Source organism: Phasianus colchicus, chromosome Z, assembly GCF_987193195.1.
Source record: "Phasianus colchicus chromosome Z, bPhaCol1.hap1.1, whole genome shotgun sequence".
NCBI lineage: Eukaryota > Metazoa > Chordata > Aves > Galliformes > Phasianidae > Phasianus > Phasianus colchicus.
In genome coordinates this window covers 21,147,760-21,175,757 of record NC_143476.1, presented here as the reverse complement: position 1 = coordinate 21,175,757, position 27,998 = coordinate 21,147,760, and the positions used below count along the sequence as shown (strand labels likewise).

Below are 27,998 nucleotides of genomic sequence, written 5' to 3'. Positions count from 1 at the left end.
ACTGCCTCCGAAAAGATCCTGCTTCCCACTCCACAAATAAGAGCATCACAACCAGGCAGCATACATAGTACAAATAAGTAAACAAAGCACAGTCTCGTTGCTCTTGCTTAGCTGTGCGCAAAGTTTGCTTAGCTTTGTAACAGAAAAGATGAACCAGCTGATGAATACTAATCTTGCCCCAAACTCTTACTGTATAAAGGCAAATATAATCTTGATAGCTCTGTGAAAAAGAAAAAAAAAATCTAATATACACTGTTGAAAGATTACTAAATCTTAGAATTAACATCCAAAACAAGATTTAGATTTCCTGAACCAAAGTGTTAGTGAAGTACTAATGTTCATCAAAGTTGGTATAGTACCAAAAAATCTGTTAAATTTCCAGTAAGGAAGCTAAGAATTGGTGCTTTGACTTTCTCTTTCCTACTCAAATACACTGAATCCTGGAAGAAATTACATTCCCATAATTCTAGTAACCCAATACACGTATGTGCATAAAGTGTAGGTGCTACGTACCCAATAGTAAAAAAAATCATGTCTCATTAAAACACTTCTGCAGGTAGTAAATTTAAAATCAATCAACCAAATTAAATCCATGACCTACCTGTATTTATGTGGAATTATGTGGACAACAAATACAAAGAACCATCCTCTAAGACTTGCTCATATACCAAGTTACATATGAAGAAATCTTTGATCTTTTCATCAAATAGCAATCAAACATATTTGTTCAGAGGAATTATAGAACAAAATCCAAGAACAGACCATATGATTACTGTGTCCTAGACATGTTTTTCTTGTAACAGAGGATGGTACTAGGTGCAATCAAATTTTTAAGTAAGAGAAGACTGTGAATAATAACTCATCATTAGAAAAGTTTGCAAAGCTAGGCTTTTCTTGCCATCTTTTTTCAACTACCATCTCTTTAAGATGATACCAGCAAAGTGGAGAACTGCAATGACTCGTTAACAACAAGAGAACAAGAGAAATAACAGAACAATTCAATGAAGGATTCGTGAAGCACACAGGTCACTATGCCTATTCATTTCTCACTGCCACAATGACATGGCATAAAAATAAATGCTCAAAACTTTTTGATCTACCACTTAAAAGCAGCTTGACCTCAATGGAACTTACTTTTCTAATCAGTACAGCTAATTACTGCCAGAACTATAATTAATTTTATACACCTTAGGGGCCAAAAAAAAAAAAAAAAAAAAAAGGAAAAGAAAAAATTGGCACTAACTAGGAGATTCCAACTTAAATTTCATTAGAAAATTGACTTAACTGATTTCCAATTTCAACAATAAATTTTAGGGAGGCTCTTTAGCTCAAAACCACACTAGAACAGAAATATTTTAGAAATAAAAGCACTAACAAATGTTTTTAAACAATACTGCAGTTGCTTTTGCTCAGAAATGAATATGAAATACCCTTAGTTTACTTAAAAATAATAAAAAATGTCAATCAAAATGGGTAAGAATAACATGAATAAAAGGAGGACTTAAGCATTTCAGTGTAGAGAAACAAGGCATGAGTTATATGCTGCCATAAGAAACAATGGCATGATATTACTTATAAAAATATCTTACTCTTTATGCTTTTTCTTCTTGGTTTCAGTGGATGAATCATCTGCAGAATCTTCACTACTGGATGAGTCCTGCAGATGAAGCAAAAATACACAATTCATTATCAGAAAATAATGGAAGATTTCTAGTTTTCAGCTCCAATATTCAAACTGTCATCATATTACTCATGTTACACTCTCCTAATCCCCCACCATGTAGTCATTAATATAAAATAAGGACTGCTGTTTTTCATTTATCCATCTATGAATACATTGTGGCAGCACAACTCCAGAGAACACCACAAAAAAACCAAACCAAACAACAACAACAAAACCTATCTCAAAAAGTAACTGTTGTGCTTACACAGAATGGCTTAAGATGTTTAGAGTTAATCAGAATGATGGTTCTATTGAAATCCTAATAAAATCTCCTGTCCAGGGAAAGCTCTCCCACTTTTCATATTCTTTAATGTTTAAATACCAACTTTGAAAAAAGTACGCTTGATCTTCTTTCTGCTCCCAGAAAAATGAAAAAGAACCCTTTTAAAACTAGGTTTTCCAAAAAGCCATCTAGTAGGGATTAAGTTCAGATCATCTATATACTGAAAAACAGCTTTAGAAAGAAATACTCAACAAAAGCTGTAAATTAATGCTTTACCGATGTGCGATTAGGTTAAGTTTTAATTACGAGTTTCTGTACCAGTCAAAAATAAATCCAGCCATTAAGTGTGACTACAGCGAATAATTTTTGCAATAAACAAGGAAACCTTGCTTTATAGGTACCATTTCACAGCCATTAATGTCTTTAGAAGATATTCCTACTACACAAAGTTTAACTAACCAATGATCTAGGTTTTTAAATAGCTAGAATTCAGGCATGGTTCTGAAGATACAAGAATTCTTTTGTAGTAACGATAAGAAAAAAAAAAAAAGACTTGAAAAATGTATCCTACAGTGCTTTTGAACACTACAGTACCTACATCAACACAGGAAGAGCAGCTGACCAATCTTCAACATTTTTAACTGTCTTTTAAGAAACTCAAGAGACCAAAAATACAATGTAAGTACCATGTGGCTTGGAAATTTTGCCCATACATCACAGAATATCTACCTGAATACACCCGTAACCTAGACTGCTAAAATTTTAGCACACCTCACCAAGAAATCAAGATACTTTTCCCATTCCTAATAAAAAATGTCATGTTTTGAACATTACTTTTATAGACAAGCTATAACAGACACTTAGAGAATACAGCTTGGCTCTAAAAAAATTTATTATAGCATATGGTACAAGACAGGCAAATTTACACTGTAGAAAACTGAATGTGTACTATTCACCTCTTCCGAACCACTGTCTGATGATGCTGCCTTTTGTTGTTGCTGTTGTTTCTTGAGCACTGCTGATCTCTGTACAGCAAGTATACTTGGACTGGACTTCCAAAACTGAATTGGAATTAAGATCTAAGTGTCAGTTAAACATTCTGAAACATGTCTTAAACAAACAGCATCACTATTAAGTCCAAATTCAATTCAATTCTGTCAATAATAAAAAAATCATTTCAAATTACTACGCGCTAATAATATTAGGTAGTGTTTTAAAACAGTAAGATTTCCTCAAAACAGACTATTACGTAAGAACTGTTAGGATAGCTTTTCTAGGAAGTTTCATAATAGTTTTGTAGGCTCTGTCACTATAAACTAGATTTTTAAACTGATCTAGATAAACCACTTCAGGCCACATACCTGATAATGTTTTTGCTTCATACAGGAATAGTGAAGTACATGAACAAAAACATAAAATACAATCCATAATAGTCTTCAAACTTTACAACAAATAATATATTACTGACTTTCATACATGTACAGTTTATCACCCAAGTAAGTCCATGTAATGGAGAAGAGTGCAGGTAATTTTGGCCCACTGAATTTTAGGAAATTTATAAATACCACTTCTTCCCAAACCTAGCAAACTTGGTTATGCAAAAAGCCCGTTGTCTATAATCTGGAAATTTTTATAGGATCTTTTACTGATACAATGAAATTAAGTATTACAGAAACATTATAAAAAAAAAAAAAGAAATTCAGAAATTTATCTGATTTTGTCTTCCATAAGTACAAGTTCGTGCATAAAAACACTTAAGCAAGCATCTAACTCAAAATATTTACAAAAGTGAAAATTTAAGAGCATTACTTCAAGTACTTATTCATGGTAAAATTAAACAAATGTTTTAAATCTATACACTTTAAAATATTATGTTTTATAATGACAATCTTCCTGAAACAAACAGCAGAGTGATATTTCTTCCCTCCACCAAGGACTCATTTGTATATTTTGTTTTACCTCAGTTCCATCAGCTTTTGGAGGTTTAGCTTGAACTTGTTTCTTCTCTCGAGATGTGTCAGACTCCGATTCGGATTGACTGCCTGACTCTGAACCAGATTCAGAGTCACTGCTACCTGACTGGCTGCTACTTCCATCGCTACTGCTTCCAGAGCTTGAACCAGATCCAGAACCTGAAGCTGACCCAGAATCATCATCTGATCTGCTGCAATTAGAAATTAGCGGGATATTACACAATGGCTCAAGTACTGAAAACCAAGTCATCTTGGCATCACTATGAATGTACCGTTAAATTAGCCCAGTTACGTATGCAGTTTATTATAAAAGTTGAGGTGAAAAAAAGGTTAAAAAAAATAAGAAATGAGATTTCATTTATCAAATATGTTTTCTGTAGACTAAAAAATGCGAAGATAAAACAAGAACATTCAAACTAATTTGAAGAGTCAAGCAGGAGAAATTAAGATAATACAAATATCTTATCAACCTAAGAGACTGAAAAAGCACTGGAACAAGCAGGTATTTCTTACTCATACCATACTGCAACAAAAATATACATCAGTGTAAATCAGTAAAAAACCTATATCAAATTGAAAACAAGGGGTTACTTTATTGGTAGCTTTTAATTTCAGTACAAACACGCTCAACATTGCGTTATGACTGCAGCTGCTTTTCCAAGTGCCTAAAATGCTGTATGGTCTAATACCTCCTGCACTTTGTCTGCACAAAGCGGCAATGAATTTAGAAAGTTTGTATGCCACAGGTTTTAAAAATGTAGTTGCTTGACTTCTTGAGGCTCATAGGAAAAGATATTCTGAATACAGGAGTTTCATTCAGATTCTTAGCAGCTCAGATGTAATTTTCTTGATTCGCTGGAATGGTTGCCCTTATAGCTGTCCTAACAGGGTAAAAAAACGAGCACAATTGACTTGAGAGAAGTCTACATGCTTTTGAGAATCTGAAGACAACAATCTCTCACTCCAAAGTTTATCAGCAGAAATGATTTAATCTTTCTTGGAGTGAAAAAGGGAGACACAATCTAATATAAAAACATGTTTACTTTCTGTAAATCGTCACTGCAAGTTACCATTGCCAGCCGGTTGACAAGTGAGAAGCATTTCACTCTCTTCACTCTAAAATTTGACTTTTGAATTAGATGTTCCATTAAAAAAAAAAAAGATAGAAAGAAACCTGAATAAGAGCAAGGCAGTTTATTTGCACGGAAGAAACAGAATCTACGTTCAGTTTTAATGTAAGAATGTTAAAATATAAATTCAGGGAGGCAGTTCCTGCAAGGCAGTCATAGCACCCTTGTCACTTTCTTTTCCACCTTTGTGGGCTTCTTCAATTTTCCTTGCATTTCTTGAGGCATATTCTACTAGCAATTCTTTCTGCCTAACGAGCTTGAAATATTATCTGATGTAATCAAGCTATAGTTCATATTTTTTCTAAGCTTTCCAAAAACAAGTTTTAGAGCAAAGTAACACTGCTGACCTCCACATAAATTAATCAACTAAACTGCGGTTCTGGTATCAAATCTCTAGGTATAAGACACAAAGAACACTAAAACTAAAATATCTCATCAATCAAGGACTAAGATTACAGCCATAATTACCTGCTACCTGCTGACTAATGCTGTTACATAAATAACATCACAGGAACAATTCCGGACCTCTGCTCATGAGAGTTCCCCATACCTCAAAGGAAAGGCAATGTGTGGTCTCTCTTACCCTTTTTCCTTACAGCCTAGGGTCACTGCCTTTGATTACCATGCTTCCACTAGAAACAGTTCAGCAAAAGGTGAAAGAGAACACCATACTCACTAAGTTTCGGACAGTTGAAGTAGCATGAGAGAGAGGTTCTGGACACAACATACCCACATACCCCTTTTCCTCCGACTTAGAAAAAAGTCTGACTGAAATTTGAAAACAGAGAGAAATCTCCACTATCTCAGGTACCTAGCATAAATTAGGACACTGCTGCCTTTTTCTGGCTTTTTGAACACATTCAAGATAAAAGCTCTCTGCAGGAAAATCCAGAGCCAAAGCCTGACTTCTTTCAGCAATTCTGGAAGAAAAGTCATATATCTTACATTATATAGACTGAGGCAGTGCACAAGGCTTAAGTTAACTGTTTTACTGTGTTTGTCAATTTACACTACCCTACCCAACATATTTTGTCTTCCCTTTGTCTTAGTTTTGCACTGCTGACTTCTGAGCAACTCTATCCTGTAGTCTAACTAGCTTTTTTTTTTCCTGCCTTCTTCGCTAGTGACGAAGTTTCCATGACACCAGTTCTAATAGCAATTATAAAAGCCATCAAAGTTACAACACAGTGTGCAGATGAAAAATAATATGGCTAGACAAGTCAAGCTACAGAACAGAGGTTCTGCTAATATAACGTATAAAAAAAGACAACATTCATTAACTGTTGAAGAGTATGTGCGCTCTTCTAGGCACTTAACTCCATTACTCAAAACTGAATTTCTGCTTTTTTAAATCCCTCTTTTTTGATAATATGCCTCATAAGCGTTTTTCTCTCCCTGCTCCAAGTAAATTAAGTATTTGAGGGGAAGTAGGAGAGGGGCAATACTAAAATGGAAACAGCATTAAGTGATAAAAGGTATTCTTAAATTGGAAATCAAACATTTCTGTATCTTGTTCTACTAAAAACAAACAACCAAAAAAACCCCAAAATCTAAACAAAGATAGCAATACACAGGGCTGCACAAAGCATCTACTGGAGTATCATAGAGTTATGGAAATACGGATGTAAGTGTGATGAATAACACAATTATGATACTCTCTTCAGTACTGCAGAAGAGAGACTACTTCTCTAGCACTGTCTTAGTTACAGCTGGGATGGAACTATTTTCTAGACTGTCTGGTATGACGCTATGATTTTTGTTCTAGTAGAAAAACAATGTTATAAACATACCAATGTTTATAACATTTAGCTGCTGCTAAACTGTGTTGTGTAGAGCTATGGCCATTCTCAGTGAAGGCCTGAAGAAACTGGGAGAAAACAGAATTAGGATAGATGACTTAAACTGGCTAAAGGAATACTCCATACTGTATGACATCATGCAGAAGCAGTTTTAAAGGGGGTGGGAGTTCATCTCTCTCTTCTACTGCACAGGGGTCTAACTGGACATTGTTCACGGGGTGATAAGCAATTGCTCATGCATGACTTGATCCTTTTCCTTTTCATTATCTCAGTAAGTAGTTTTGTTTCAACCCGTGAGTTCTACATCTTTTCTCCCCGGCTCTCTCATCTGTCCCACTGGGAAGAGGAGGAGAGTGTGAACAACTGTGTGGTGCTTAGCCACCTGCTGGGTTAAACCACAACAACCACACAAACAAATCAAGGCAAAGATGGCAAAGTTAAATGATAGTAATAACTTGCAGCAGCAGGAATGCAATAGTATCTGCTAAAAATGAACACGCTCTCAGGATAGGATTTCTATGCAAAGAAATACAGTTTCATGCATATTGACAAATTAGGGTGAAGTTTAGAAAGATTACTTTTCAGTATATTTAGGCAAGAAGCCTCTCTCACCCCTAATCCTTGAGTCAACGAATCATATTTGTATAGTAACATATGTCAAATCTAATTTGATATGGAAGCCTGACACAGCAGTATTTTACCTTCTAAAACAAAACAAAAAAACCTACAAACTACAAAGAAATAAACCCACACTGTTTCTGAGTACTCCCAACATATTTAAGAAAAATGTATCTATTAACACAGCACTTATTTTAAAACTACTTTGTAAGAAAGACAACACAGCTTACTGAAAGTAGCAGAAGATGTAACTTCTGTGTCTGCTTCTACCCGTTAATTTCTCAAATTCCCAGGAAGTACCTATCCAATGAAACTTGAGAATGCTTTGGGAAGATGACATCTGAATAGACACATCATTGACAGGGAAAGAGACTAAAGGCAACTGTTCTGTTACAGAGTCATTAGTTCCTTCAAATCTTCAGATTAGCTTTACTCGCTTACTCCTTATAACAAGGTCCACCTGAAACAAACAGTAAGGAATGAAGTCTGCTAATTTATACAGGGCACTTGAAAGAGCAGCCAAAGGATGAAAAGCTATACAAGTCCAGTTGTGAAAGATCTGCCTAAACTTTTAGACTCCTATGTCAGATCTATGTTAATAATGGACCCAAGTGACAATTTATCACTGTTGATTTAGAGTGTATTCATCAGGTGAAATTACTTGAAGAATCTTCTGCTTTAGGAATACCAAGAAACAAGAGTATCAATTTAAGCAAATTAAAATTTCACTAAAAAAAAAACAAAAGGTGAATTTCTGCAATGTCTTTGAAAAACAAATGTGACAACAGCGGACAGGTTTTTTGTTTTGTTTTTATTTCAAATAATTCAGAGGTTGAAGGAACGTAAACATTGATTATGAAGCCCATTCAGGACGAGCAGAGGTAACACATACAAAATGACACATGATTAAAACTTAATATTCACACTAAAGGTGGCTTTCTGTTTGCTAATTTGTTTTAAGGAAATGCTACCTAAAATTTATTTTAAAATAAAACAAAACAACAAGAACAAAAAAACACCTTACAGGCAGGAGATACCAGTGGTACCCCAAGGGCCTACTGCTCTCTGGGCACACAGACCATCTTTCTTCATGCAGCTGGTTCCAGCAGCAAAACAATGATGTCTTTATCAGAAACTCCTTCTAAACCACCAGCAAAAAACATATTAAATACAACTTAATCCAAAAAATACTTCTGACACTCTATCCATCAGTATCTGGTACATGAACTTACCTGTACCACAGTAATTGAGTTCTGAAAGCTTCTCTGAAGAACAAAAAAAAAAAAAAAAAAAAAAGCAAAAAAATCTGAAGTTTTGAAGCTCTAAGAATAGTGGAGTGGAAGCAAGTATTTGCCAACTGAAATTAGACAGAGACTGGGATGTGGAAGTTTTTTCCACTCTCTTGCTATCCACCCAAACTTTTCTTACTATTATCTAATAAACTTATAATGAAAAGATGCCAGCAAGAGGGAATAATTCTGCAAGCATGCGTGGGGAGTCTCTATTTCTTGAAAGCAAGAATGTATAGCAGATGGCCTTATCTTCTCAATCTTCCAGGGAAATTATAAATTTCTATGTCAAACTGAAACCTGCTGATAACGTCCTTGGTCTTAGTTAGATATCATTTGTGGATCGTGCATGAAATGAATTAAACCTGCAAAAGTTGCTATCTTTGGTTAACATCAGCTTTCAAGTATATAAAGAACGGTAAAATTCTTTGGCCTAAGCAGCTGCTTTCAGCTTACAGGAAAAAGTGCCCTACATTCCATTCAGCTGCTTTCTAGATAAGCTGTGCTGAGCACATCCATTTTTACCTACAAAGTAGGAAGGCCTTCAAAAGTCCTCCATACCTTGTTCTTCAGGAAACATAGGAAGAGTAAAGAGATGGGAAATCAGATTACTATTCTATTACCATCAGTGTTTCACTTCTGCAGTCCCTGTTCTACCTGGAGCTTGTCTTGCTGTTCAGGTATAACTGCCTTTCCTTGCTGATTAAGCTTTCTTACTACTAGCTAACTGGTGTGCATTTACTCATAGTCAAGACTGCAGTGTGAGCAATACTGCACAAAAAGCACAATGCCTGACTTTAAGGGCCAACATCTTAGAACACTGGTATTAAGTTTTTATGCCTACATGCACTTGTTATCTGGGTGAATAGAATCTGCTGTATTTTTACCTTGAGCTAATTAAATATCCCATAGCGACTTCAAGTGAGTAAAAAGTTGGAGAGTAGACTCTACTGTAATTGTCACACAGAAATCAGAACAGCAAGCAACAAGATTAGATGACAGTGTTTATCTTGGTCTATAACTTCCATCATGCTTGGTACTAGATCTGATTTATAGCTTCACAGGTTGCTAAAGTAGCAAGGGAAGTCCAGGCAGTACCAAAAAGGTATTCAACTATGAAAACCAAGAGATGCACTTTTCTATCTGTAATAAAACACAGTTTCATGCTCAGCACCTGCAACAAGGGAAAATTTTCTGCATTTCTATCAGAAAGAAGGATACAACAGTGAAAAAAAGAACAGTACAAAAGCCATTTCTTCCACCGATTTAACTGCTTGCTCTTCACAGCTAGTCACAGGGAGTAAAAGAAAGCTCCAATTCCCTACCACAGCGCTAACCAACGTACAAAGTTCAAGGCCTGTGAGTGATCTTTTCAGCAGTAATCCCAATGCTGATGATTCTACAGTCCTTCCACACCTACTGCAAGACATGTTTCCTTAAAACAATATCCGCAAGGCCTGTGTAGTTTTGTCAATCCAGTCTTAACCCACTGCTCCCCTTAACTTTCCTAAGTAATACTGGTGGCTTCCCTAATTCAGTGTATTTCACTGTGATCACAGCTCTCATTTCAGAATGATGGCCACGCAAGTTTACAGTAGGCATCAAAAAGAGAAAGTGGTCACTCTGTACTTGTGAAAAAACATAATTTAAAACATCTGTTTTAAACAAATGCTGCTGCTTGGATTTTCACTGTATTTACCTTAATCTCTTCTACCCACAGCTGAAAGTTTAATCTACTTTTCAGTCACTTCTCAGTAGCAATTCTCAATTGCTTTCTCAACTGTTTTGCTTCTCTCCCCAGCCCAGTTAAGGATAATACACTATCCACAGTACTATTACCTATTATTCTTCTATTTAGTAACATTCCACAACTCACACTTGTGGGTTTAAAAGCTGAACAGCAACATTTCCCTAATTACAGTTAGCTTCAGGTGACTTAAGCAATTCCCCTTATAGTAAAAAAAAAAATGTAGAATTGTGGAGACTTCTATAATTAACAGAAAAACTCTACAAGACTAAACAAAGAGCAAGTCAACTTAAGGTAGTCTGTAACTGTTGGCAGTCCTTTTGCAATTACTATTTTGATAATGGAAGCAGGTTAGAAAGAAAAGGGTTCCATCACTTAAAACTGAAAGCTTTCAGTTTTTCTTTACAAAAACAAAGGGATCTGGTAATATACAGTCAACATGCAAAATAGGTTTTCTAATACCTTTCTGAGAAACAGGCTACAGAGTTAATTGTTACAAGCCTAAAAAAAAAAAACCAGCTGTTAGTATTTTACATTTTTTAAGGCTTTAAGTTGCATTCAACAGCATTTTTAAAAGAAAGAACAAACATTTCACAAGTAATCATCAATTTTCAAGTACGGTAAATCTTCCTGATACTTACTTTTAATAAAGTTGCTGGGAAGTTTTCATGATGTTTAGTTGTTTCAGTCTTTTGCTAAAGTTATTTGCTACAGTTTTAAAATAACTTTAATACATTTAATGCATTTTAGGGAAAAATTTGATACAAAGTAGCTTTCCTACCTTATCTCCTGTAAGGTAACTTGTTCATGTAATAAAAAACTTGCACACAAACCCAGAGTAGTCCCTGTTAAACACTGAGGACTTCAAGAAGAGAAAACTAGTCTTACTCACACTATTTTGTTTCATCTTTCTCTTCTCATCTAATGATGTTTTTGTACTTGGTGGGTTTTTTTTGTGTGTGTGTGTGGTATGTGTGTGTGCGTGTGTGTGTTTGTTTTTCAAAGTAACCAAGAATATTTTGACATTTACTAAAAAACTCAAAATTCATCTGCTAGCTAGAATCCATCACCAGTATAAACGTATCAGCATAATGGCTAGCCATTATTCCTCTTCAATTTCTTCATCTGATGCAACGATTTAGATCTCTCTCCCCTACCCAAATGGATATTTCCATTAAGTGCACAGAACTCAGCATTCTTTCTGACCTCCAATTTACGGCATCAAATCGGAAAGAGGTGCACAGAGTCAAACTGGTAAATGAACAGCATAATCACAACCACCTCTTAAAAGAGAAGTCTAAACTTGATTTATATTTGCGAGATTGCTTTGACTTCTTAATTCTCCAGCATTGTTCACATTTTCAGATTTATTAGTTTTCCTAATTAGTACAGAGCAGGAGACTCCTGTTGAATTTTGCACAGTTCCAGAAAGAAAACTTTCAATTCCACCTCAACAAGTTTGCTGTCATCCTGCGTGGAGGAAGGAAGTTTTGAACTGGGGTCTTACAACCAAGTGAACACTGCACTGGCATTCAGTATCAGAGGAAGATGTGCTTATGTTGAAGTTTATTCATTACATTTCATTCTTCCTTATAATTAAAAAAAGAAAAGCTGGTAAACTGCAACTCCATTTTGGAAAACAAACAGAAAGTTAATGATTTCAATGATTACACTGCTTTAACAGCTGTGTGAAAAAGGAAGCCTCATGAAGTAATATAAGTAAAAAACTGAAATCAACAGCTCACTGCTCCCGTTTTAGAGATGTGCCTTGCACATCCTAGGCACTAGCTTTATTTTAACTTTCCAGTTCTGTTTCAGCTCTTGACTTTTCAAACATTTTATTTCTTCAAAAGACTAACACTGTTCTGTTGGATGCTGACACAGTTTTATTATTATCTAAGCTTTATTGTATAAAGGATCTGCACGATCATTACAATTCTTAGCTGAAGGAAAATGAATGTAACAAGCAGATGAAGCATCTTATATGAAAGCGCGCCCAGTTCTCCTGTCTACAGTTTGCTCACTAATCAGAGGGCTCTGGAACAAAGTTAAAATGTATACATCAATTTTAACAAAGTACAGACGAGTACATATTCATGAATAACTGAAATTGAGTGCTTACCTTGACTCTCCACTGCTGTTTCTTACACTTTCTTCATCACTGTGCCCATTCATTGTAAGTATTAATAAGTTAAAAAGAAAGTCCACTCAGGTTACAAGGTGTATGTCAAGAATCCCCCTTCTGGTACTTCTTCGTATGTTTTCGAAGAAACGTGTTTGACTTGCTATTCTCTACAGATGGTCAAGAGTTTTGCCCAAGTACCTAAAATGATAAAGGAAAACACTGACAAAAAATGAAAATTATGTTTCCAACTAAAAATATAACAGAAACAACTTGGTCTGTCATATTAACACTCAAAGCAGGCACCTATCACATTTCATGTCCTCTTTTTAACTGAAAAACAGCATTCTGTGTTATCCATTCACAGTTCCCATTCTTCTCAACAGGTCTTTTTTTATCTGCTGTACTTAAACAAAACATAATAATAGAGAAGAATCAAACATACAAAATGCAAAGAAGAAAAGACCTATGCAGTTTTTTGGCCAACTGCAGTCAGGTCCCATTTATGCAACTTTTCATTGACACTGCTATAAAGATGACAGTTCTGCTAAACCACTAAATGCAGAACAGGAAACGTTATGGAAATGACCCTCACTTAAGTATTGTACAGTGAGAAGAATGGCTTACTGTGCATGTGCACCACACCTCGCGGCGTAACTTTTGCCATAGTTCTGACTTTGGGACAAATTAGCTGTACATTTTCAAGAAAAACTGAACACATAGGTAAAGACTACAGGCTCTGCCAAGATCTGCAGAAACTAACACAGTGGAAGCAATTCCATACACATACATGCTGTTTACATACAGCTGAGAGCAGAAGCAGGGAGATGAAGACTGAAGACCGCCTCGTTTAAAAAAAAAAAAAAAAGAAAAAAGAAAAGAGAAAGATCAGAAGAGAAAAAGTCCAAACTTAATCAAAGTAGCCAGGTTCTGCAGACAGAATGATCCCCATTTCACATGCAGGAGCACCTTAATTTGATCACTGCAGTCTCAGATGCACCGCGAGCCTAAACTTTTGCTCTCTAGGCACAAGCACAAACTCAGAGAAAGCAGCTCCCGCACGTTTCCTGCCGTGAGAGCCCTCGGAGCTGCCGGCGGGCTGCCTGCCCCGGGGTGCTCTCCCCGGCGAGCAGCGGCCCTGCCCTCCGCCCGTGGGGGAGAGGGAGGGAGCGGTGCCGCCGCGGGATGGGAAATTCCCCACGCTCAGACCCCTCTCAGCTACTCGGGCCAGCAAACAAAGGGATGACGGAGGGAAAACGAGCAGAAGGAGCCCTTTAACCCGCGAAAGACGGCGAGGCGAGGCCGGGGCTCGGCGCCGTTGCCCGAGAAGGCCGCGTTCCGCACCGCGCCTCGCGCGCGGAAGAACGCCCCGCGGGCCCCCGAGCTCCGGACCCCGGGAAGCGCGGCGAGCGGCCCCGCCGCCCGCTCCGAGGCGACCCGCCGCCGCTCTCCCTCCGTCCGCCCCCGGGCGCTGCCGCGGGGGCCCGTCCGGAGCTGCCTCCCGCCCCCGGAGCCGGCGCCGGGCGGGCGGCGCGGCCTGCACAGGCGCCGCTCCCGGCCGAGGCTCCCTGGCAGCGTCCGCGAGGCCGCCGCCGCCGTCCTCCGCGCTCGCTTCCCCCGGCGCCCCCCACGGCCGGAGGAGAGCCAAGGCCGCGCTCCGCTCCCCGCCGGCTCGGCACGGGCTCCCCCCGCAGGGGCCAGCGAGAGCGGCTCGACGTCGGCCGGCCGCCCCGGCCCGCGCCGCTCCGTCCCTCCTTTCGCGGAAAGCGGCCCCGCGCCCCTCATCCAGCCCCCCTCGCCCCCCGCACGCCCGATCCGCGTCCGGGCGCCGCGCAACTCCGGTCCGGCGCGTGGGAAAGAGAAACCGCGGCGGGCCGCCTCCTACCTGCGCGCGTCCGGCTCGGCCGGCCAGGCCTTCCCCGGCCCGAGCCTGCGTGCGCCGCGCGGGGCGCTTCGTGCCGCAGCCCGCGGTCGGGAGCTGCTCCCGCGGCCGCGGCGGGGCCTGGGCCGCCGCTCACTGCCGCCGGCTCCCGGCAGCCCGGCGCGGAACGCTCTCCCGCCGCCCTCGGCGGCTCCGAACAATGGGCCCCGAAGCGGGCAGGGAGAGGCGCGGAGAGAAGCAGGGTGGGCGCTGCGCTGCGCCGCTCCGCTCCGCCGCCGCTCAAGTCCTGCCGACCGCCGCCATCACGCCGCTCAGCCTCCCCCTCCCGCGGTCGGATGGAAACCCCGGGCGTGATGTCAGCCCTGCGCCCTGGGACCGAGCGGGAGGAGGAGGAGGAGGAGGAGGAGGAAGGCGGGGAGGAGGAGCCACGGCCGGGCCGCGCGGAGGGTGGCGGGGCCGGGCGAGCCGCCTCCTCACGGCGCAGGGCCCGGGGCAGCGCCTCCCCTGCAGGCGGGCGGCGCGGGGGGCCGGGCCGGTTGGAGGGCGCTGGGCGCGGCCTGGCCCGGTGCGGCGCCATGAATCGAGCGGGCCGCGCTGCGCCTCGTGTTAGCGCTCGCCCGTGTAAAATCGGAGCCCGTTTCTCGGCGTTCCCGAGCAGTTGCAAGCGGTACCGCGGCGTCCTGAGGGAGGTTTGGCTGTAAGCAGACCTTCCCCCGTCCGCTCCGCTGTTCAAAGTGATTAATAGGCGTGTTACTGTATGTCGCGTTCTTCGAAGTAAGTAAATAAATAAACGCCGGAAGCGGTGCGTTTGCAAGCGCTCCCAGGGCGGCCGAGGGACGTACGAGGGGCTGCGCTACGGCAGCGCCGGTCCGCAACCAAACAGCGCGAGGAATGAGGAAGCAGCTCACCTTCCCTCTGCTGCTCGCTGCCGCACGCTGGTGCTCCGTCACACCTCTGGGGTTGCAGGCGGCGGAGACGCTGTAGCAGTCCTGGGCATTTCTTCTGCTCCTCGCAGAGGAAGTCGGGATTAGCGTGAGAAGAGGGTTCGCTCAGCAGGGAGAAGGGTGAGGGTTCACAGCGCTGGAACAGGCAGCCCGGAGAGGTCTTGAGGTCTCCTTTCCAGGAGATATTTGCAACTCGCTTGGATGTTTTCCCGTGCGATCTACTGTAGGGAACCTGCTTTAGCAGGGGGTTGGATTAGATGAGCTCCAGAGATCCCTTCCAGCCCCTACAGCTCTGTGACTGTGGGAAGGCAGAGCGCTGCTGTGTGGATGTACCAGCGCGTGGTGGTTTTGGTAGCTGTCGAAGCAACTGAAGCTGAAAGGGCTGTGTTGGCCAAGAGCCAACCTATAAGCTGCAGCCTCTTAGGCTTGCGGCTTACTTTGTGGTTGCCTTTCAAGGGTGAGAAAGCCAGGCGCCGTGGAACTCGCACAAGGTGGGCAACCAGTGCTTTAGCTGTGTGACTGGGGGCTCCTGGAGCTGCTCCTCCATCTCACCATGTGGGGCTGTAAATCTTCAGCCATGTGCACTGCTCTGAGAACTGCAGAGGCTCGGTGAAGCGTATGTACTAGCCCGGCTTTCAAGCAGTGTAGAAAAGTACCTCAAAACCTCTGGGGTGAAAGGTAGAGAATTTTTTTTTTTTTCCCCTGAAGTTAGGAGATGCAGCAGGAATTGCTCAGACCAGAATGATCTTCAAAGTGCACAAACAGGCTCTGTCAGACTGTTGCTTATCAGTTTAAGGGACTTTCTTTTATTGTCATAGACAAAGGTGCTGCAAGATCAGGGGACTGAAGTTTAAACTGAAAGTTTCACCCCTTTTCTAGGAACACATTTACATCTTTCCATAGCCTGTTGCCTTTGGACAGTTTGTTATAGGCAGTAATCTTCCTTCTAGGAGTTCAACACCAGTGATTTCCACATTCTAATTAATGATGTTAAATTTGCCTACTTTGTAATGAAGATCAATCCTTAGCTGGTTCGTGTAGTTCCATAATTTAATCAGAATCTTTCTGCTTCTGTTTGTGTAGCACACAAACCAACCTGTGTCTTCACTAACTGACTTAGAACAGAGTTCTAGACAATGCCATAGCTATGGGACGTCTTTCTCTACATCCCCATTAAAGGTGGATTTCTCTTTCACCTCAGTATTTGTTTGTAATGCACCTTTAGTCAACTCTTTGCCCAGGTGGCATAATAAAGTATGTATAACATTTCTATTTTAGCAGCATTTCACACCATAAATAATACTGACTTCTGTTAAACATATCTCCTAGTCTGTGTCAAGGAACAAATACATCTGACATGTTGTGTTATAAGAACAGTTGTATGAAGCTTTTTGTTACAACAGAAAAGATCTCACCTGTGGAAAAAGCTGGTGTTTTTTTTTTTTTTTTTTTTCTTATTTCTCCTTTTCCTTTCTTTTCCTTTCCTTTCTTTTCCTTTCCTTTCTTTTCCTTTCCTCTCTTTTCCTTTCCTCTCTTTTCCTTTCCTCTCTTTTCCTTTCCTCTCTTTTCCTTTCCTCTCTTTTCCTTTCCTCTCTTTTCCTTTCCTCTCTTTTCCTTTCCTCTCTTTTCCTTTCCTCTCTTTTCCTTTCCTCTCTTTTCCTTTCCTCTCTTTTCCTTTCCTCTCTTTTCCTTTCCTCTCTTTTCCTTTCCTCTCTTTTCCTTTCCTCTCTTTTCCTTTCCTCTCTTTTCCTTTCCTCTCTTTTCCTTTCCTCTCTTTTCCTTTCCTCTCTTTTCCTTTCCTCTCTTTTCCTTTCCTCTCTTTTCCTTTCCTCTCTTTTCCTTTCCTCTCTTTTCCTTTCCTCTCTTTTCCTTTCCTCTCTTTTCCTTTCCTCTCTTTTCCTTTCCTCTCTTTTCCTTTCCTCTCTTTTCCTTTCCTCTCTTTTCCTTTCCTCTCTTTTCCTTTCCTCTCTTTTCCTTTCCTCTCTTTTCCTTTCCTCTCTTTTCCTTTCCTCTCTTTTCCTTTCCTCTCTTTTCCTTTCCTCTCTTTTCCTTTCCTCTCTTTTCCTTTCCTCTCTTTTCCTTTCCTCTCTTTTCCTCTCCTCTCTTTTCCTCTCCTCTCTTTTCCTCTCCTCTCTTTTCCTCTCCTCTCTTTTCCTCTCCTCTCTTTTCCTCTCCTCTCTTTTCCTCTCCTCTCTTTTCCTCTCCTCTCTTTTCCTCTCCTCTCTTTTCCTCTCCTCTCTTTTCCTCTCCTCTCTTTTCCTCTCCTCTCTTTTCCTCTCCTCTCTTTTCCTCTCCTCTCTTTTCCTCTCCTCTCTTTTCCTCTCCTCTCTTTTCCTCTCCTCTCTTTTCCTCTCCTCTCTTTTCCTCTCCTCTCTTTTCCTCTCCTCTCTTTTCCTCTCCTCTCTTTTCCTCTCCTCTCTTTTCCTCTCCTCTCTTTTCCTCTCCTCTCTTTTCCTCTCCTCTCTTTTCCTCTCCTCTCTTTTCCTCTCCTCTCTTTTCCTCTCCTCTCTTTTCCTCTCCTCTCTTTTCCTCTCCTCTCTTTTCCTCTCCTCTCTTTTCCTCTCCTCTCTTTTCCTCTCCTCTCTTTTCCTCTCCTCTCTTTTCCTCTCCTCTCTTTTCCTCTCCTCTCTTTTCCTCTCCTCTCTTTTCCTCTCCTCTCTTTTCCTCTCCTCTCTTTTCCTCTCCTCTCTTTTCCTCTCCTCTCTTTTCCTCTCCTCTCTTTTCCTCTCCTCTCTTTTCCTCTCCTCTCTTTTCCTCTCCTCTCTTTTCCTCTCCTCTCTTTTCCTCTCCTCTCTTTTCCTCTCCTCTCTTTTCCTCTCCTCTCTTTTCCTCTCCTCTCTTTTCCTCTCCTCTCTTTTCCTCTCCTCTCTTTTCCTCTCCTCTCTTTTCCTCTCCTCTCTTTTCCTCTCCTCTCTTTTCCTCTCCTCTCTTTTCCTCTCCTCTCTTTTCCTCTCCTCTCTTTTCCTCTCCTCTCTTTTCCTCTCCTCTCTTTTCCTCTCCTCTCTTTTCCTCTCCTCTCTTTTCCTCTCCTCTCTTTTCCTCTCCTCTCTTTTCCTCTCCTCTCTTTTCCTCTCCTCTCTTTTCCTCTCCTCTCTTTTCCTCTCCTCTCTTTTCCTCTCCTCTCTTTTCCTCTCCTCTCTTTTCCTCTCCTCTCTTTTCCTCTCCTCTCTTTTCCTCTCCTCTCTTTTCCTCTCCTCTCTTTTCCTCTCCTCTCTTTTCCTCTCCTCTCTTTTCCTCTCCTCTCTTTTCCTCTCCTCTCTTTTCCTCTCCTCTCTTTTCCTCTCCTCTCTTTTCCTCTCCTCTCTTTTCCTCTCCTCTCTTTTCCTCTCCTCTCTTTTCCTCTCCTCTCTTTTCCTCTCCTCTCTTTTCCTCTCCTCTCTTTTCCTCTCCTCTCTTTTCCTCTCCTCTCTTTTCCTCTCCTCTCTTTTCCTCTCCTCTCTTTTCCTCTCCTCTCTTTTCCTCTCCTCTCTTTTCCTCTCCTCTCTTTTCCTCTCCTCTCTTTTCCTCTCCTCTCTTTTCCTCTCCTCTCTTTTCCTCTCCTCTCTTTTCCTCTCCTCTCTTTTCCTCTCCTCTCTTTTCCTCTCCTCTCTTTTCCTCTCCTCTCTTTTCCTCTCCTCTCTTTTCCTCTCCTCTCTTTTCCTCTCCTCTCTTTTCCTCTCCTCTCTTTTCCTCTCCTCTCTTTTCCTCTCCTCTCTTTTCCTCTCCTCTCTTTTCCTCTCCTCTCTTTTCCTCTCCTCTCTTTTCCTCTCCTCTCTTTTCCTCTCCTCTCTTTTCCTCTCCTCTCCTTTCCTCTCCTCTCCTTTCCTCTCCTCTCCTTTCCTCTCCTCTCCTTTCCTCTCCTCTCCTTTCCTCTCCTCTCCTTTCCTCTCCTCTCCTTTCCTCTCCTCTCCTTTCCTCTCCTCTCCTTTCCTCTCCTCTCCTTTCCTCTCCTCTCCTTTCCTCTCCTCTCCTTTCCTCTCCTCTCCTTTCCTCTCCTCTCCTTTCCTCTCCTCTCCTTTCCTCTCCTCTCCTTTCCTCTCCTCTCCTTTCCTCTCCTCTCCTTTCCTCTCCTCTCCTTTCCTCTCCTCTCCTTTCCTCTCCTCTCCTTTCCTCTCCTCTCCTTTCCTCTCCTCTCCTTTCCTCTCCTCTCCTTTCCTCTCCTCTCCTTTCCTCTCCTCTCCTTTCCTCTCCTCTCCTTTCCTCTCCTCTCCTTTCCTCTCCTCTCCTTTCCTCTCCTCTCCTTTCCTCTCCTCTCCTTTCCTCTCCTCTCCTTTCCTCTCCTCTCCTTTCCTCTCCTCTCCTTTCCTCTCCTCTCCTTTCCTCTCCTCTCCTTTCCTCTCCTCTCCTTTCCTCTCCTCTCCTTTCCTCTCCTCTCCTTTCCTCTCCTTTCCTCTCCTCTCCTCTCCTCTCCTCTCCTTTCCTCTCCTCTCCTCTCCTCTCCTCTCCTCTCCTCTCCTCTCCTCTCCTCTCCTCTCCTCTCCTCTCCTCTCCTCTCCTCTCCTCTCCTCTCCTCTCCTCTCCTCTCCTCTCCTCTCCTCTCCTCTCCTCTCCTCTCCTCTCCTCTCCTCTCCTCTCCTCTCCTCTCCTCTCCTCTCCTCTCCTCTCCTCTCCTCTCCTCTCCTCTCCTCTCCTCTCCTCTCCTCTCCTCTCCTCTCCTCTCCTCTCCTCTCCTCTCCTCTCCTCTCCTCTCCTCTCCTCTCCTCTCCTCTCCTCTCCTCTCCTCTCCTCTCCTCTCCTCTCCTCTCCTCTCCTTTCCTTTCCTTTCCAACTAACTGTGTGGTTTCTGGCATTTTAGCATCCTTCCAAGATGTGGGTGAGAATACTCACTGTGCCTATTTTACTACCCCCCTGCCTCTGGTCATTCTCAAGTTGGTGCTTATAAATGAAACATAATCAATACAAAATCCAAGTTAGGTACACTGCTACATATTTAATACAATTAACCAATGCCTGTACTTTCAGGTTACTCCTCTTTAATATATATATTTTTTTACTAGTGGTGATTGAGGTTTATCATGGAATCTTTACATTGGAATTTTTTCACCACTCTGTTTTTAACGTTGAGAAGATCTTCTGGGCAAAGAAATTTTTATTTTTTCAATTTAAACTAGTGATGCCTTGAATGCTGTGTCCAGCACTTATTTATGCATAAGTTATACACATTAAATATCCTTCCCATTTAACTGGGCACTCAATTGCGTACTGATTTCCATGCTTTTTCTTATCTGCTTTCGAAAACAACATCCTTCTCTACTTAGGACTTCAATTTTTTTCCTTGCATTCTTCAATTAATTCTAAAACATTTCCTAAGAAGCTCAAAACCCACAATCAAAATATATGAAATGTGTTTTCTTTCTCAGTAGATCTTACATACATCCAGCATAGCCTAGTTTGCCTGCTTTTTTGCTTGTTTTGGATCCCTATTGTTAATTCAATTCATTTTTTATTCTCCTTTCTACCTTTAAAATATGTACTAAGAAACAATTGATAACAACTTATGTAGGTAAACCAACCATCATCCTGTCTTTTAAATGCTACATCTTTCCTGCTTCCTCCTTCCCACACCCAAAACACTTTCTCAAATACCTAACCACTTAGGCACCATCTACCAGAAATGGGTATGTTAGGAAAAACAAAACAAACAAACAAACAAAAACAACAACAAATAACTCCAAATAAGTAATGCAGGTCTTGTTTCTAGGATGAAAAAGCTAGTCTAAATTTCTTAACAGTTTAGCCTATGGAGCACTTATATATCACTCTTGCAAGAAATCAGTTTAGTTTTCATGTGCAGATATGTACATCGTAGCAAGATGCACATTTTTTATGCCTAAATGACAATACTGTAAATATTTCAAGTGGAGGCAGATTTGTTAATTACATGGCAGGGAAACTAGAAATATGGAAGAAATCCTAACAGAATCCCAGTGAGTAGTTAAATGAATTGGCTGAATTTGGCTAACAAAGCATAGATTTTTGAATAAACCATTTATAGACTTCTTAATTTTGTTGTGCTAGCCCTTAAAAATAGGTACATATATTTAAAGCAAACAATTATTTACAAGTTAAATATAACAGCTTCAACTGCTGCGAGTATGTACATAAATTTACTTGTTTAATTAAAAACTTGTACTTGTTTAATTAAAATGAACAATAAACTGATAATAAATTGAACAAGCACAATTCAAGGAATTTCTTACATCTGATATATAGTAAAATAGCACATTCATGATTGGAACGTTCTCAACAACAACCAATTTTGGATCAATGCATTGGCTGAATGAAGAGATTGAAGAAGTAATTCTAACATAGAAATTTAAGTGCTTATAACGAGGCTCCAAAGCCTCATTATGTTAATCTGCCATGACAACTGAGTAAAATTCACACTTTTCTTTCTACTATTGTTTAGTTAAGTCTGCTCCTAAGTCTCTGCTGCTCACTGGAGCCAGTAGTTCTCTCTACAGGTAGCTGAAAGATGTAGATCTTGCCTGCCTTGTAAGCATGGTGTTCCTGTCAAGCTAACCTTCTTAATGTTTAGCCAGACAAAGGATAAACTGAGATTGAAGTAATTTTTCCCCTTACTCCCTCCTTGCTTTTAGACAATAACTCTTGGTTATTTTCAAGATAAGGAAAAAACTATGATTATTTTCCACAAAGGTTACATTGACCGTTTTGGATTATGTTCTAGAATAGCAGAAATAAATCCAGGAGACTTATTCAATCACAAAAAGCACTCCATTTGTTTGAATAATAAACCTTGCATCCAGGGTTAAAGAAGTAACTTATAATAAAGGGCTTTCAAGTGGTATTAGTTTTATACAAAGGATTGTCAGGTGATAGTTTTAAACACGGCTATTTTCCTAGTCTTATCATTTTATTACCTTTTCTCTTCAAAGACAGACTAATCGTGGTACTTCTTCTGAAAATATTTAAAATAAATAGAAAACTTTTCTTCTAGGAGGAAGACAAGCTTATCATTCAAGAAATTTTAGAGTTTTTGTTTGTTTAGTTTTGAAATCTGATAATGAAAGAAATATACTGTTGTCAGTAATAACCTTTGATACACATTTACACATTCTGTGACAATATTGCCAGTCTTCAGTTTCCCATGGTTTTGATGTGTCTGGAAGGAGAAAGATGTTTTCTGATATTAAGGGAATATGGATGGCCTCTCTGTTTTGTTTTGTTTTGTTTTGTTTTGTTTTGTTTTGTTTTTAACTACCAATTCCTCTCACTCTGTTTTCTAGGATCCCAAATTATTCTGCTGTGAAGGAACAATAACAGTTGTTAACATAATTAGTAAAAGTGGCCTTAGACCACTTCCATAGAAGGTTCCATCTTAGGAAGCTGATAATTTGAGGTCAGTGGTTTGTATCTATAAGCATGCGTGTATACAGAAGCCAAGAGGCTGGTTATACCGGCAGATAGAATTCTTGGTACTTTAATTTGGGAATCCAGTAAAACGTTCTTTGTTGCTTATGCTAGAAAGTAGTAACTGCTCTAATAATAACTTCTACCAAGTTCTGACTTACAGTTGTATATCATGCATGTGTATATTGAATTAACCTATATGATAAGTTAAAGAAAAAAAATTTAAAAGCCAAAGTAAATATTGTAAATGCCCGGATGAGATAAACAAGTGTAAGTAAAGATATATGTTTGGAATGGCTTGGGTTTCAATGAGTGCACTTTTTGGTGGACTGCTTGGCACTGAAGCTAAATACTGTGGTTCTTGGTACTAGGTAGATAAGTAATGTCAGTGAAACTTTTATAAATGAACCAATATTATATCTCCAGTACATCAACTCTCACTTTGAGGGCCTGATATTATTTGTTTTCAAATAGTCTCACTTTCTAAAGTGACAATTAATTGATTCATAATTAATTGATTTTGTTAAGTGTTCTAAATTTGCTTTTCTAGTTCTAATTTGACTTAAGATTATCTCATAAATTAAAAACTAACATTTTTCCCATTAACCTATCTAATTTTTGATCTGCATGACATCAATTAAGAGAAGCTGAAGAACAGTGGGGAGCAACGGTCACCTAGATAAAACCAACTTTTGACAATTATAAGCTCCAACTCCTACTGAGGCTACTCTGATTTACATGTGACAATCAACATTGCTGAGCAACAGATGCATCTTCACAGTGTGTTTGTTTGTGACATCATTTTTCCTTCAGCATAGGTTGTGCTTTCTTGCAGTGTTTATTGAGTGCTTCAATTATGCAGAAGTAGTATACTGGTCCATAGCAACATCCATGAAATGATACAGCTTATTTTAAGACTCACCTATTGATTTGCAAATGAGTATTTTATTTCAAAAGAGCATTTTGGTCTTAAAATCACATAGACTTTGAATATAAAAATAGAACTGATTATTTTTAAAGAATATGATATGAGCAGGCCCAGCCATAACAGATATCGTTTTGTTTTTTATAGGATGAGAGCAGTTAGGTTTGTTTCAGGTTCAGGCTGTACCTGGCATTCTCCAAATAAGGAAAAAAAAATAAGTGGTTTGGGAACAGGTAACTAAGAACTGTGTTTTTGCAAACTTGTATCCTGTATATCAACATCACAATCTCCATTATGTTCCCTGCCTCTCCTCAATCTTCAGTGTCTCAGGATTATTTCCATGTATGCTAACTGTGCTGAGATGTGGAGTGAGGGAGTGGGAAAGCACGAGACTGATTTAACTTTGCAGATTTCAGATTACAGCCCTTTTCCCAATCAGGGATGTTATTTTCAATTTCTCTTTAAAGCTACAAACTTTATATTTTTGGAGTCTCAGACGTTTTGATAGATTTGATTAAAATTGTTTGCCAATTTTAAAAGTTATTGTAGAAGAAGGTGATGAATGGAAAAGTAAATTGAGGCAGTGCAGCTTTTTTAAATTAGGAAGCACTGTTAGAAGAAGTGCCAGTAATATGTGTGAAAGAAACTACTCAGTCTTTCAAGGACATTCCCTACTGTCCACTCGTAAAGCACACCTGAAAATCTAATTTTAAAATTACTTAAAACATACATCAACCTGTCCCAAAATGCCAGCTCCCAACATGGAGACTGTCACAAGTTTCAGAGAGCTGTTATACTGTTTCTTGGTTAGATATCCTTCTTCAGGGTAGGCAACATTGTATAGGACTTTTTCATCTGGCCTCCTTACTGCTTTTCCATTTTGCGTGCTAGAGTTTCACGAACGTCTAGTGGTCTCCTTCCCAATTTCAGCTGACTGGCCAGCCATCCTGTGTGGTAGTATATAGGCCAGATGATGCCAGATGTGGCAGATGGAGTGCCAGAGCAGCAGGCCTTTTACATACAGCATTGCTGGTGAACTCTCACCAGAAGACATTTTTTGAGTGGCAGGCCCTCTGCTGTAGCCATATATTACTGGGAACCTTTTCCTCATTTGATAAATGCTATTGTTATACGACCTCTTGCATAAAATGTTCATTCTTTATAACCTGTCACTGTATTCTTAGATTTTGCAATTCACTGAAAGCTAAGAGGTATAAAGCCTCTATGTACATATATGTCACTGTGTGTAACACTTGTGTTTACACTTTGAACATTTTTTTCCACAGCTATTTCAGTCATCCTTAATAATATCCCAGCATGACAAAGTTTACACTAAAAACATTTACAAATGCAGATGATTAGTCAGTTTTAACAAATCAATATGTTACACTAACATAACTGCTATAATTGGCTAAAACCTTGTAACTTTGTACCTCTTTTGTACTAGAATTATATATATATATATTTCACTAGAGCTACTGAATAATATATTGTCTTAGGCTTAGTTGTTCCAAATTGCAACAGACCATGGTTTTCTCCTACCCTGCTCTACTAGTATTATAGGTAAATCAAGGTAGTAGCTATACTAAAGGGTAGTGTTTAAGAACTTTCAGGTGTAAATACATATGAGCCACCGAATATTTTTCTGTTTCCAATCTTCAGTTAAGAGTAGCTCTAAGAAGAATGCTCAACCATATTACATAATTTGTATGTAGGATTTCAGTTCAGAGGCAGAGATTGTTACTAACCTGACTGCTGAGGGGAAAAAGTAAACCAAAGTAATTGAAGGAATCCTAGATGAACTGTTTTATTCACTTATTAAAGGAAGGGTTAACAGGAGCTCTGTCTGCAAGATTAATCATCTTCCTTTACTTAAAAATTTCACATGCAAAACATGTAGTGGTTTTTTGAAAAGGTCTATAATATATTGCTGTATACAACAATAACAATTGGGGTTAGACCCATATCTTACTTAGGGAATGATAAAAAGCAATTATTTTGTTCATTCACAGTCATAACAAATGAGAAATACATTCAATCCTTCACAGCAGTTTTACAGATAGCATGAATTTAATCCTCAAAATATTCTCTAGATTCATTATTAATAAGGATTCAGTAAGAAAATGAAGACACAAAATGCTCACACAAGAAAAGGGAACTAGAGTGATGTAACAGAGAAAGGAACCTACAAAACATTAACCTGCAGAGACTGTACAGTAATTCAATAAAGACATAACAATGGCTTCCTCTGGTGGCATCTATTTTATAGTAACTACATTATAGATTTACTACCAATGTCATTCAGAAAAAGATCAGTAAGACTTTCTCAGTGTTTTGAGGATTTGTCTTGGACTGTTCACTAAAATATTGAAATATAGATCCCTGTCTTGGGGTCTTACCTATGAGGTGGGATAAAAGCTCTTATGAAGTTATCAGTAAAAAGTTTTAATTCTTTTGTCAAAGGATATAAGAATTTATGATCATAGGGCTGAGAATGTCTCTGTGGCTTGCTATCACTCAGGTTGAATGGAAAGATAAGTACCACATAGCTTAGTAATGTAGTCAAGTTTTGCGAATACGTACTGAACTTCCCTAATTTTCCATTTCAGTGGGAAGTGGAAAACAACTGAGTGTGTGCTATAGCTCCTACAATACATTTTGTAAAGAAGGAGTTAAGTGATGAATATTTGCCCTTTTGCCAAGGGAGAGCAGTAGGGAACTTGAAACATGTACTATGGGGCACACAAATAAGTTATTCTTCACTTTCTCTCCCTCCTTGTTTCCCAAAGTAGTATGCAGCATTTTACCCTTCCTTAAGACCGTTTCCCCGTGGCACCACTCAGCTACTGGGTCAAGCTGTGCACTGCTGTGGGGCCTTGGAGTTGCCTGGAGCAAGCTGTGTCTGGCATGGGGGAGCCCTGATCTCCTCACACTGTGTGGCTGCAAAAGCCTTACTGCATAGACCCAATACACTGAGGTACTGGAATTTTCACATTGTAACTAGAATTCCAAAATCTAAAATTGTTTCATGTTGTGCCCCTGTTCCAGGTTCTTAAGCTTCTGGAGAAGTTTTGTCTGGTGTCTGACAGTAGAAGAATATGCATCCCGGCAAAATTGGCACTCCTGTACCATCAAGGACAAACATGGCTCTTATTTTTGATAGACCTGCCACACACAGCTTGGGAGATACTACTTAATGCTGATTTTACCCTCCATGGAGGTCTGTGCTATGTGTGCACCAGGATGTGGGTTATGCAACAAATATTTAGTAATTCTTTCTCTCTTTTACTGGCCCTAACAAATGCGTTTGCTGAAGTGCTCTTCCATTTCTTGAGGAAGTCCTAGTAAATTGCTGTTGGTGTGGCAAGACTTTGAGAGATTTGATAACTAGAAATGAGAACTCTGTGTAGTGCAGAAGGAAGCTGTGCTGTTGCATTTGCATGTGTCAACTGTAAAAACCTGTGTAGAAGCAAAAACCAGGAATCACAGAACTGGCTGTGAACCTATGCACAGCATGCCATTCCAAACGAGGAGTCTGGGAGCAGCTGGTTCCTTAACAACTGACAGAACTCCATGTCCCTAGATTAGGCATATAAGGTTTGGAGAGAGCTGACAAAAGGTGTTCAACCTGTTTCCAGCCCAAATAACACTTGCTTTTCGAAGTTTAAAACATTCTTCTGACAGGATATTCAAGATGACTTAACTTGTGTGTTGGGATGCTGGCAGATCAGATCCTGGGTTTTTCAAATTAAGTGTGCAAAATAGTGGAACTCTAATTTTACTACATTATAGCTTTGCAGGTGCAAAATGGAAATACTTCTACTACAATACCTCAGAGATTACTTAAACTTCAGTGAAACAAGAAGATGCAATGATATGTACATATAATACATAGAAAAGTTTCCAAGGAAACAAACAACTTTATAATAATGGCAGGAGTGCATTTGGCTGTTCCTTCGAGTGGAGAACATTCAGTAATGCGGATAACAAACATTCCTGTCCATAGTCCTTAAAGTAGCATTATTTTGACATTTGACAATGCTACATTAAAGTAGCATTATTTTGACATTTCAGTGGATGAGTATGTCTTTAAGAGCCTGTTGTCTGTGAAATAAACTGTTAATTAAAAATTCAGAAAATGCCACATATGAATAAAAGATATTTAATTCTAATTGACATAACTGATTTTCATGTCTTTTTTTTTTTTTTTTTTCTTTTTTTCATTGAAGACATAGGGAATTTACTAATATGATTAAATTCATGAACTATACCA

General features: G+C 39.9%; 1 protein-coding gene and 1 long non-coding RNA gene across 8 annotated transcripts in view; one reads left to right on the top strand and one right to left on the bottom strand.

The window, feature by feature from the left end:
• Positions 1-16,849, bottom strand: part of CHD1 (chromodomain helicase DNA binding protein 1) — a 55,715-nt gene extending 38,866 nt beyond the window's left edge. For 3 of the 7 annotated variants that reach the window (XM_090132472.1, XM_090132476.1, XM_090132477.1), the window contains exons 1-5: positions 14,510-14,897; positions 12,625-12,825; positions 3,906-4,110; positions 2,903-3,007; positions 1,590-1,657 (exon numbers count right to left, since the gene is read on the bottom strand). In XM_090132472.1, the coding sequence (XP_089988598.1) occupies positions 1,590-1,657; positions 2,903-3,007; positions 3,906-4,110; positions 12,625-12,677 (431 nt within the window). In that variant the 5' untranslated portion in view covers positions 12,678-12,825; positions 14,510-14,897. Of the gene's footprint in view, positions 1-1,589; positions 1,658-2,902; positions 3,008-3,905; positions 4,111-12,624; positions 12,826-13,593; positions 14,018-14,509; positions 14,898-15,414 lie in introns of those variants that run through there. The other 4 variants (XM_090132475.1, XM_090132478.1, XM_090132473.1 and 1 more) reach the window with 3 other exon arrangements.
• LOC149912689 (uncharacterized) lies at positions 15,142-27,907 on the top strand. Its single transcript, XR_016462279.1, has 3 exons — positions 15,142-15,280; positions 22,677-22,789; positions 26,774-27,907. It is a non-coding gene; the product is annotated as an uncharacterized LOC149912689 (long non-coding RNA).
• The last annotated feature ends 91 nt before the right edge of the window (positions 27,908-27,998 follow it).